We start from the raw sequence: 12323 nt of genomic DNA, 5'->3' as shown, positions 1-12323 counted from the left end.
AGGTGTGAGAATGAAAATAGTAATGATGGGTATGCAGACTAAGTTGTGTTAAGGTAGAGCTGTCCTGTTTATAAAACAGGCTCTCTGACAACAGGGTCTGATTTTGTTGATTTAGACAGTTCCTGAGGAAAAATGCAAAGCATTTAAATTTAATAAGTAAGGTGCTATTGAACTGATGCCTCCAGGACCAAATAAACTGTGAAAAGCTTTCGAAAGTAGCCCAAGTCTGTTGTGAGTTACATGCAGGTTTTGAGAATTTTGCATTCTCTGCTGCCATGTGTTCACTGCTCTTGCGTCCATCTATGCAGATGTCCTAGATGAAGTCTCAAAAAGGCACTGCTTTGGGAGCAAAGAGCTGGTGGTTCTTGAGGGAAGAGAGCATTCTGTTGGGAAAAACAATTGAGCACATTATCTTTAAAAATAAAAATAGCAAAACTTCCTTTGTTTTGTCCTCTTCAGCAGTAGAACTATGCTGCGGCCCCAGCCTTCATCCCACAGCTCAGAAAAAATCCCACATACAGCATAAACCAGCTTCTCCTTGCACTGACCCCAAGTGACTCCCTCACTGCAGGATAGCAACAAAACAGAATGCCAGCAGCAGCTGCTGTTTCTCAAAATGCTGTCAAGCAGTAGGCTAAACTGCATTTTTTTGTCTATTAAAAGAAATTTAAGAGGCATATAACTAAGAGGGAGGAAGATGCAAATAGTAACCCAGTAACTGAAGTTGTAATTATTTTTTTGAAAATTTGATTCTAAAATATCCAGGTGGAAAATGTACTTTATTGTTAACATGGCCAGTCAGCCTCTAATCTCCCAATTTTAAAGGTAGTTCCAAATAGGCTCTAGACTTCCATCCACAAGGCTGAATCAGTGTGTGTTTGCAACGTCACAAATTGAGGAATGAGGCTCATTTTATTTCAATGAATTTTAAAATTCACTGTACATGGCATTAGCATTTTCCTTGTTGGGGGACCTTGTTGCCTTGTCTTGCCTTGCCTCATCCCTCTCCCCTTATCTTGTGAATACACAAAAGATGTACTGCATGATTTGCTTCTGGTAGAAGGTCTTACTATGAAAGCCATAGAAAGAATGCAAATAAAACAAGAATGTATTATAAATACATACACAGCAGATAATTTCAAATGAGTAGACTTGTAGGAAATAGAAAAATTGGAAAGTTTCAAACAGAAAGAGAAGCATTAATCTTTACCATTTCCCCCCCCACATATTTTCATGTAATAGAGTAGTGCAATTAAAAACCTACAGTTCTGTTCAATGAATATTTCAGGTACATGCAATAGTTTATGAATGAGATATTAATGTCTATTTATTTGGGAATCAAATTAGGGTTTTTTAGAATTTCAGTACATCATAATTTACCACAGTGTTAATTATTGGAGAATGACAGACAGAAATGTCATATCTTCCTGATGATTTTACTTGTTACCATTTATTTATGGTATGGCATTTACAAGTCCATAGTCTGTTTCAGCATATGGCTGTAATAAGCTAAAACTAAAAGACAAACATTTCCCCATGGACTTCACAGAGTAAGAAAAATATAGATGAAAAGCAAAGGACAGAAGGGAAAGGATATTCATCAGCTTCATGGGTATATTTTATCCATATTAGCAGCTGCCTCATTGGTGGCATAATTTATTCCAATGGCACATTTATGGCGTCACCATTCATTTGAGTCTGTACAATTAATTTTGCAAGAGCAATCTGTTATTCATGATGCAAATGTACCGTACGACAACTACTTAACTCGGTGATGGATGAACTGTCTCATATTTTCTGTGGCATGTCATGGGGTAGGTGTGTGCAACTCTGCAGCAAAGAAGCTCAGAGACTACACTAAGCTCACACCCTGACATACCCCAAGGGCATTTGTCTGCTCAAGGCCTTGACAGAAGTGTGTGAAACAGTGTCACCACATTCGAGAGGTGTCTGCTGTGACCTCAGTGGAATGATTTGGTGTTCTGTGTTGTTGAAATTAATTGTGGGTACTGTAGGAATGTTATGAGAAACAGCTGCAGCCCACACTTGGCCTTTGCTTTGTTAATGGTGAGAAATAGATTCCTTAAAGAAATACTTCACTGCAAAAAGCAATAACACTCAGGATGTGTGTTACTATGTAGAGAGCCATGCAGAGCAGCAGATGACCAAACTGATCTTTTACCTTTGAAATATGCCTTATGTTCAAGTAGCAATTTAGGCTAGAAATCAAAATCCATGTGAACTCATGCAAGCCCTATCATTATTCCCAGTGTTTTTCACAAACACATACATACATAAAAATTAGAATCAGTCCTCCTGGTTTGCTTCTTTCATAGTACTCTTGAAAACTGAAAACACCACAACCACTAAACTATTCAAAGGCAAATGGAAAGTGCTGCTAGACTGATAAATGTAATTCATTATAAAGGAGCTCAAACTAAGACTTCTATAAGACATTTTAAAGACTAGAAATGGTTGAGAATTAAGAGGGAAGCTGTCATTATAAATAGAATAAGCACTCTCTCCATGTTGTGTCATCTTGTCATAACTCTATTTCACTTAATATAGAATACTTTTTATATGGATTCAAGAAGACAACTACCTTTTCTTGACATATGTTATTCTTCCTAACATACCTTCTGTAATAAGTTGTCTTAAAATTAAACAGTCCTATAAAACTTAAAATTAAACAGTCATATATGACTCATATCAGACCATTGATCATTTACACAAATATGATGCTAGAAATTCAATTTTGAAATTGACAGTGTGATCCAAGTGTCAGAATACATCAGTTTTTTGGTCCTAATTTGAATTTTTCCTTCAGATAATTTTCTTCTGCATCTATTAGTGTGTTTGATGACAGACAAAAGATCATCATTTCTCCACTCTTTTCTGGCACCTGTTTTAGCATCTCTGAAATGAGAAGTTCAAGGAGAACCAGATATTTCTCCTTGAAGGAGTCAAAACTTTTTCTAGAATTACAGATCTCAATTTATAGCTGGAGATGTGTAAGTTACACATCTCAAACTTATGTTATCAAATAACATAATCCTTCAGTTGCTTAATTTTTACTTATTTATTTTAGGGTTCACCTGGAATGAAAGGAGAAAAAGGTGACAGAGTAAGTCTGCTTAAAAGTCAATTCTTTTCATAATTTTAAAATGAAACACCATGTCTTTAAAAGTACAAGTGCTAATGAAACACTTGTTTTGGATTTGATTATTTAGGGTGACATTGCTTCTCAGAACATGATGCGAGCAGTTGCAAGACAAGTTTGTGAACAACTGATAAATGGTAAACAGTGTTGCTTGCTTTGTATCCCATACAAGTAATTAACTACTTTCTTAAAAAGATAAAACAATGGTTTAAACTTGAAGTGACAGATATTGGCCACAGAGCACAGCAGGATCTTGACAATCTGATAGCTGTCCAGTGCAAATGATTTGGTGGAAAAAATGTAGCAGCAATTTTTTGCCAGATCCAGAGGCTAGCTTGATAATCACAAAATAACAGAATAAACTGAGTTGGAAATATTCTGTGACCTTTGGAAATACACATGCAATTTAAACATTCTGGTGAGGTTTCCTTTGTCATTTTGTTCCAAAATTACTTCATTTTGCAATAAAATCAGCATATATTTTCTCATTAAACATGTCTTATCTTCAAGAGAAGAAAAAGGATCTTCAGTGAGAAAAAGGATGCTTACTGCAGGTACTTTGCCAGCCGGGAAAGACGGATGAGTGCTGGTTAAATACTGTGCGCAGAATCAGTGGTGCTATGCAACTAGAAACAGTATTTGGAAAATGACTTCAAATTTAATTTTAGTCCTCTGCTGCCACATAGTGCAGCTCTGCAGCCCATGAAGTTGCTCTCTACAGAGGGTTTCTCTCTGATCTTGAATCAGTGCTTTTTCTATCAGTAGACCTGCCAAGAAAGACAAAGGCAAACTGGTTTTTAATATTGTATCTATTACAATGTTAAGTGCTGACTGAAGGAAACAGATATACCTTTTGGATCATTGAGTGCTTGTGTACAGGAAGGAGGACAGTATGTCCTTTGAAATGTCTGTGATGGCTGCTAATCAAAACATTTCTATTAGTTAGCCATCACAGAAGAAGTAAAGTACATTTGTGAATGTGTTAGGTTTATGAACAAGGATGTCATGTCCAAGATCTTTTAATATTTCTTAGTGCGTCCCTGCCTTATTTTTTTTGTGTTCAGCTGATCTCTTTCTTCAGTGTTTTGCTAGGACAGACACATTATACTAATCAGATGTGTCTCTCCATTGAGGCTTCCTTCCTGCATAGCTTCAAAACGGTGTTGCTTTTGCTCACAAGTCCCTTTTTTTGGAAATGAAATTTGACCATATGCAGAAGGTGTGTAAGTACAAGCCTGTGCAGCCTACAGGCTTAAGAAAATTACTTCATGGACTGTGCTAACTCTACACATGAATAATTTATATTGTCTGTGGTAGCTGCAGAGGTCTGAAAGTACAGAGAAATGTGATACTACAGCTTTAGAAGTGGAGCAAATCCTTTCTGTTCTTCCGAGTAAAAACAACCTCTAAATAGAACTCCAAGGGCAAGAGTATTGTAAAAAATTGCCTTTTTCTTGATTTTAATAGTTCTGTGATAATTGTTTTAATGCCATTGGCTTCCAGAAGCTCCCTTAACTTTCCTCCCTGACCCCCTCCCTCCTCCATTTATGTTCAGCTTTCTTATTGGACATTCATCTTAAGTCTTTCTAATGAATCTGTACTGATTTATTGAATAGAAACAAGAATAAGATTTAATTAAGAGAGATAATATATTATTCCTTCCCACTCTGATAAAAGATTTTCACTCATTTTACATTTATATTTTCTTTTGAAGGTCAAATGAGCCGGTTCAATCAAATGCTGAATCAAATCCCAAATGATTATTATTCAAACCGAAACCAGCCAGGGCCACCAGGTCCACCTGGTCCCCCAGGAGCTGCTGGGACAAGAGGAGAACCTGGACCTGGAGGAAGACCAGGATTCCCAGGACCTCCTGGGGTTCAAGGACCACCTGGGGAAAGAGGTGAATAAATTCCAAGGCAGCTGTGCTGTGGACATAGTACAGAGGTTGCCAGAGGAGCAGTCTGCTCCTTTTACCACGTCAGACTAGGAAGCCCTGCTAGGCCAGTTGGATTGCCTGATGGACACTGGGGTACTGAAGGACAAGGTTAACTAGATCAGTGCTTTCCTGTCTCTCTCTTGCTCAGGTTTCATGAAATACAAATTGGTATAACATTTTGGCTGCTGTCTGAGACTTTCACATAATATCCCAGGAAAGCAATTGTTCTCAGATCTCTTCTGGCACTATAGAGCTACATCTTGAAAGGCTGTTTGGAGTAAGACAACTCTTTGCAAAGTAGAACACTGATTAAGAGAGAAAATGAGTAATTAACAAGTATAAATTTAGGACTTTAAAGAATTGTACCAACACCCTTAGCTCTTTACAATATTCTGAGGGAGGGAAGCAACTGAACGGAAAGTGAACATATGGGTGAACGTACTTTACATCTATCTTGTATCACTGCATTTACATGGGGGGTCTGTAGTGTACTCTTTTGTGGCCTTTGCTTATTTCCACTACTCTGCAATAGCATAGACTCAGTGCTATGTTTTTTAGGATGTATTTTATACACTCTTTTAAAAAGGCTGGGAATAAATCAAGGAATTCAGAAGAATTTCTTAAACTTTTTTGATTATAACTGTTCCTAAGAGAGCATAAACCATCCTTTATAGCAGAAGTACGCATGACTGAAAATAACTTTCTGATTGTAGTTTAAAATAAGAAGACTCTGTGGTGCTTCAGTATCTCAAAACTTTTCTATGTTGGAGAGAGTTTATTCATGCTAAGTTACATCTACATCCTATTTTATTCTTGGGTTACTATATTTATATCCAAATTATTTTTGCAAATTCACATTTGAACATCTGCAGAACATAAATTTTAACCACTCTTGTTGTATTAAAAGATGGAAAGTAAATATTAATGTCAGTGAGAGAGTGTGAAGAAATATCTGTTGATGTGGTTTCCTTTCTTTGATTTTCATTGCCTTTGTATTATTCTGTAGGAATCCCTGGAGAGAAAGGTGAAAGAGGGACTGGATCCCAAGGGCCACGAGGTTTGCCAGGACCACCTGGTAAATATTTTTTGTTTAATCAGATTGCAGAAAAGTAGGAGAAAAGTAAATATTTCTTCATAGAGAACTAGACTTGATATCGTGAATGAACACCCTTTGCCCACTTCATGTTTTTGACATGTATTAGTTTGCTCTAATAAATTTGTAGGAAATCACCACAAAAATAGCAATTTAGAAAGATTTTTGGACATGACTAATAGGTGTTTATCTTCATCTTTTAATTTAGTAATCTGGCATGCTTGTTAATGTGAAAATGTGTTTCATAAAAATAAATTGTCCAAATATTTGACAGATATTTTTCATAAGTCTTATCAGATGATTCTTCTGTAGTATGTAGGTTTTTTTCTTTTACTTGCTGGACTACAAAATACTCCCAAATACAGAGTTACTGGACAATAGAGACAGATTATTTGATTATTAGTTTTGGTTTTCATGTTATGAAATTTTGTTTACGCCTTAGCATAAATCAGCTGCATCATTTGTTTCTGCTTGTAGTTTACTAGGCTAAAATGGCTTTTCATTACAGGAACCATAATATGCTTGCAGCAAATTGTAGCCCCAGTTACTTGAAGCTTTACTTTTCTGCTAACCATAATAAGATTGGTTCCAAAAACAACATTACCTCATCTATCCTGGGGCTACTGGGCAGTGTAATTGATGTACTCCTATATTTTAATAGAAATCCAGTGTGCTTGTCTAATCTAGTAGTTTCCCTTGAGATCATCATATCTTACACAAAGGGGAAATTAACCAGAGAATACGTTGACATTTCTTACTTGGCTCAAACCTTACTAAATTAGTTTCTAAGAATAAATACTTAAATAAGCCACACACAGGGAGGCAACTCATGATGAGTCACATTTCTAGATTTCTTTTGTATTTCTTTCTGTTGACCCCCATATAGCAACAGAGTGCGAGTGCTTTCTCACCAAAGACAGCCTGGGCTGTGTAGTCTAGACAGAAGTATTGTTAGCTGTTTTATCAAGATGTCTCTTAAAAAACAGTAACCTCCCAACCTCTCAATTCTAAAATTAGGTCCACAAGGAGAATCTAGAACTGGTCCACCAGGCTCCACAGGATCACGAGGACCACCAGGGCCGCCAGGCCGTCCTGGAAATGCGGGCATTCGGGGTCCCCCAGGGCCACCAGGATATTGTGATTCATCCCAGTGTGCTAGCATCCCTTACAATGGCCAAGGATTCCCAGGTAGGTTATGAACAACTTAACCTTAACCTTGCCCTAAATAGCCTTCACAGGTGTGTCTGTTCATATTGAGCTGCTTTACATGAGACAGTCCTGCTAATCTGAACATAATGAGTCAGGAGGAGATGGGTCAGTGAGCAGGCCTGCCTCATTGTAATGTTCAAGTATATGAGCAGCCATTTACACTTTGTTCTAGGATTGCTTGATGTTATGCATGATTTGTTTTAAATAGGAAGTAGTGAGTAAATATTGTAGTCTTGGTTTCTTTTTTTTTAATTTTATTTAATGTAGATGGTTACTAGCTGGTGGTGTTGCTCATAGGATTTAAGTGACCAATTTCTTCTCTTCTTTTTTCCCCCTCTATCACCACCCCTTCCAATCGTCTTCAGAACAAGGTTGAATTCTCCATGTTTCTCTTGAAAAATAAAAGGAATGCTGTGGTTGGCAGTTTCCATGTGTCTCTTTTTGAGCCATGTCAGGATTTATACAAAATTGATTCCTGAAATAAAAAATTTCCACAAAGGAAATCCATTTGCTAAAAACAGTGCAGACAGCTGAAAAGCACCACTGTCCTACAATATCTACCAAGTTAAATGCCATGGAGTCTCTGATTAGCCCTGAGTCATATAAGCCTTCCACTTTGTGACGTTGCTCAAAGCATTAGGCTGCTTCTGGAACCAAAATGAGGGGTCACAGTGACCACCAATTTTTGACTGGAAAGATTCTAATATATTTTAACATGGGGATCCTGCAGGACCACAGTATTGTTAACAAATTAATATGTATGCCTTGCCAGATCTCAAAATTAGTGTATGTGATACTACTATTGGATGTGGTTTGCTGTTAGTGTAATTGTGCATGTATCCATGAAAAGAAGGAGAAAAGAATATATATATATATATGTACACACTTGCAGACTCAGTGATACTGGTTAAAGAGCCAGGTGGTTGTGCAGATCTCACAAAAAAATTCTTATTTAAATGAAAAATAAAGAAAATTGTGCGTGTGATTAAGCAGTGTTCTTTCTAGCAAGCATCTATGTATACATATATAAATATATGCCTAAGACTTAACTGTTATGTATTTAGTTGGATGAAAGTATGTTTTTGCACATCAGATGGACTTTTTAAAAGACTAACATCATCTTTGACCTGTTTCAGGTTTCGGCTAACACATTTTCTAAGTCGCCAGTGCTGCTTACAGTTTGAATACATGAAAATCCTGTTTCTGAGATGTTTGCGCACGTGCTTATTAGAAAATGAGTCCGTATGGATATTTCACCACGGATATGGTTCTTGAACCATGTTGACCTCATAGAACGGGGAGATACTTTTACTAACACAACTCATGAATGAGATAAAGGACAGTTACGTCAATTCATTAAGCCCATTTTGCATTTCAATAATAAAGTAGACAGTCTTTCTTTTTTAAAAAAGACCTAGACCACCAAAAACCTCAGTGGCGAAGGAGGCTTGTAAAACTACTAACCAGCGAAGGTAATGCCATTAGAAGAGAGACAGATTTAACCTGGAAAATGAGAAATAACTTATGTAAATACTAAACTAATTGTGGCTTGTAGATGATTTGTATGGGACTGTATCCACTAAAATCTGTTAACAACTCTATGTGATACTTTTGCATAAAAGCCTGCTGCTGCTTGCTGTATGCCAGAATAACATCTTTGACAACTTATGAAACCTACCTGTCTGTTGCTTGTTTCCAACATGTCTGAATTGGGGCATATACCTTTTTTTTATGTGTAATCTTGTTGGATCTGTAACTGCAGTTATAAATACCAAAGTTTTATAATAATTTTTCTTCTGTTTTGCTGTAGTTTTTGGTGTTCCTGAAGCACCAGCTGTAACTCGGTTTGTTACGAGGAACAGCACGACAAAATGACATGTACTGTATATTGCCGCTGGTGATAGTTATGTCTACACTTACTTTCCCATTCTCACAGAAAATTAGCATACACCAAACCCATCTCTTCATCTTACCTGCTCCATGTCTTCTATTAATTATGCAGTTTAAAATAAAGCCCAGTGCTTAGATTTACTGAAGTAGCTGTAAAATAGTAATTTTATTTGATTTTCTTGATTTTGTTTGGTTTTTTTAAATAGTTTTATCATGATTTGTCCCTTGCCTAATTTATGACTCTTTCTGCACTGTTTTGTATATTATAAATACAAAACCTTTCAAGATGAATTTAAAACCTTTTATTATTTTACTGCCAAAAAAGCATTCATGAGCAAAACTGAGAATTACCCCCAGTGAACTAATTATTTATATATTTATTATATGAAAATAAGGTTGAACTAACATTATGTAGCCAGACTAACTTTCATTGCATACGTGGATTCAAAGACATGCGATAACTATTATGTTCAATCGGACAACTATTTTCAACCAGAACCATACGTGCCTGAAAGTGGACCCTATCAGCCTGAAGGTGAACCCTTTATAGTACCTATGGAGTCAGAAAGGAGAGAGGACGAGTATGAGGACTATGGAGTTGAAATGCATTCACCAGAATACCCTGAGCACATGCGCTGGAAAAGATCACTGTCAAGAAATGCAAAAACAAAACCATAAAAGATCTGTGTGTCTTGATTTGGTTTTTTTTTTTGGTTGGTGGGTTTTTTTGTTTGTTCTTTTGCTTTGCTTGCATTTGCAGATACACACAGGGAGAGTGCATCATTCCTTTTGCAATATGGCATTCTGGCCTTTTCATATCAGACGCACCCCTGTTTTGTATCTTGCTTATGTGGGGATAGCAATGAGTGTACCCAAACACTTCATGTTGCTCTGGAAATGCTTGTAAAATACTGTTGCTTAGAGTGGTTGCATACAGATTAAGGTGTGCATTCAGTTATCCCAGTGCTGCCTTTTCATTAAAATAATGTAAAAACAAATACATTAAAAAAAAAAAGAAAACCAAAAAACCAAAACAAAAATAATCACAGAGCTGTTGCAAATTTTCTAAGGACTGTCTGCTTTAGCTCTACAGTTTTCTTCTTTTTCAAATGCATGTTTTCAGTTCAGTCAGATCACAGGTCTGCAATATCTAGTTAAAAAGAACCAAAATTTTCCCTCTCCTTGCAGTATCATTTTAATTTTCTTCTATTCTGAGTTACAAGCTGCGGAGCATATACTGCTCTTATATGTTTCCTCTAAACACCACAAACATTAAGTAGCTGAAATCATTGTATCAACTGGATACAGTTTAATAATGCCTGAAATCTCCTTGTTTGTAGACACAGTTACATTTATGCCAAATTGCAGTCAATCCTGCAGAGATGGAATTGCATGTTTATGTTGTATATTTAGTATGGATTTTTTTTTCAGAATACAATGTTTCTTAGTTACCAAAAGCAGTTGGAAATTGTTTGCAAGACTATGGATATAGAATTGCTGCTTTTATATTTTAACTGCAAATTGTGAATTTCACTGCCTTATATTATTTATTTCTGAAATGAAAGAGGCATTTTTCAATAAAACTACTGAAAATGTATGTGTCTATTCATTTTTTGAAAGGCATTGTGGCACTGAAATATTTGTATTCTATTAGTGTTATTTACTCAATAATCTGGAAATGCCAGATATCAAAAATCAGTTAGAATGAGAATAGTTTAATAGATATTTGGGCTGTGGTGGCTAGACGTGGGGGGATGAAAGCAGGAGATGCCTCCTCTGTCTGAGGTATGAATAACTTTTAGGAAATTCAGTCTGCAAGGCTTTTGGTGAGGAAAATGAGATCGAATGTGAGGATTAATTGCTGTCTTTTGGGGGATTTCTGGTGGATGGATGCTGCAGGGAGAGAGACTTTCCACCTGAGGAGCTACTCGAACTGCAGAGAGTGCCTAGGGCTACCCAGGCTCTAAGTACTGGTGTGCTGTGAGCATTGTGGCAGCACTGACATTAGCAAATAGCTCACTTGAGGAAGCAAGGTGTGGTGTCTGCTGAGTTCCTTCCTTCTGGGACTGCAGGAGAGGGGGCTCCTCCCTCCTGGGGAGGTCATCTGTGTTCACACAAGCTCTGGCTACAGTGGTGGCTGTGATGGAGCTTTACCTGCAGAACGTCATAAGAGTGATTTGGGAGAGAACAGCAGTGGGCCTGGAGAGTTACTGACTGCGGAGGAAAGAGTGGACTGTGGTGTCCTTCTTTTCCATGGTATCTCAGCTGTCCTGATAAGTAGAAATGGCTCTTGCCATAGGACCTGGAGCAAAGCCTTTTGACATAATGGGGAAAGCTGGAGCTGTGTTTCTCATCACGCAAGACATCTGTCACAGAAGTGAAGCTAGATGTGTAAGCTGGCTTCCTGATCACTGAGTCTGCACTGGAAGCTGCATGGCAAATTTTAGTGCCCACAAATGGAAATTACACAACTCCTTAGACTGGCTGACTTGTTATCAGTGAAATGAAATACAAATAAATGGCATTTCAAAGAGTGGTCCTGATTGCATCCACATGTCTTTTAGTCTGCAAGAGACTAATTCTGGGTTGAACTGAGGAAGGAGAATAAAAGCTATTAATTCTTTATGCTTTTTTTCTAAGTGTTCAGAGTTGAGTATCAAAAACATGTTTTGCAGTTTCATGTTCAGTAAAGAAAGACATGTGTCAGGCAGAAAAAGAAGTAGAAATTTGGAGAAGTGATTAAAAGATTTATCTGAATTGTATTTAAAAATAATGACATCTTGCACTGATCTCGCATCTGTCTGTTTCTGGCATTGTCTCTACGACAAATTTAACTTGATGCCCATGTCCTCATTTAAAAGATTCCTTTCTGTCCTTTAAACAAAAAAATTTACCTTTTTTTAAAACATATATTTTAAATCATCTTTTATTTCTTCACAAAATACACCAAATGTCTGCCAAGGATGCCTTTACTTTATTGGTGTTCTTTATTTGATATCAATCCTCATAGACATGCCACTATTTGATTATCT

The 12323-nt window shown here is 36.9% G+C and overlaps 1 protein-coding gene across 3 annotated transcripts in view; it reads left to right on the top strand.

The window, feature by feature from the left end:
* Positions 1–10888, top strand: part of COL12A1 (collagen type XII alpha 1 chain) — a 99549-nt gene extending 88661 nt beyond the window's left edge. Inside the window, exons 61-66 of one of the 3 annotated variants that reach the window (XM_054629987.2) lie at positions 3089–3124; positions 3231–3297; positions 4875–5063; positions 6106–6174; positions 7210–7380; positions 9788–10888. In XM_054629987.2, the coding sequence (XP_054485962.2) occupies positions 3089–3124; positions 3231–3297; positions 4875–5063; positions 6106–6174; positions 7210–7380; positions 9788–9969 (714 nt within the window). In that variant the 3' untranslated portion in view covers positions 9970–10888. The other 2 variants (XM_077174834.1, XM_077174835.1) reach the window with 2 other exon arrangements.
* Positions 10889–12323: the final 1435 nt, after the last annotated feature.

The sequence above is a fragment of the Agelaius phoeniceus genome, chromosome 3 (assembly GCF_051311805.1).
Source record: "Agelaius phoeniceus isolate bAgePho1 chromosome 3, bAgePho1.hap1, whole genome shotgun sequence".
NCBI lineage: Eukaryota > Metazoa > Chordata > Aves > Passeriformes > Icteridae > Agelaius > Agelaius phoeniceus.
Note: the sequence above shows the minus strand (reverse complement) of the source record. Positions and strands in the feature narration are given on the sequence as shown.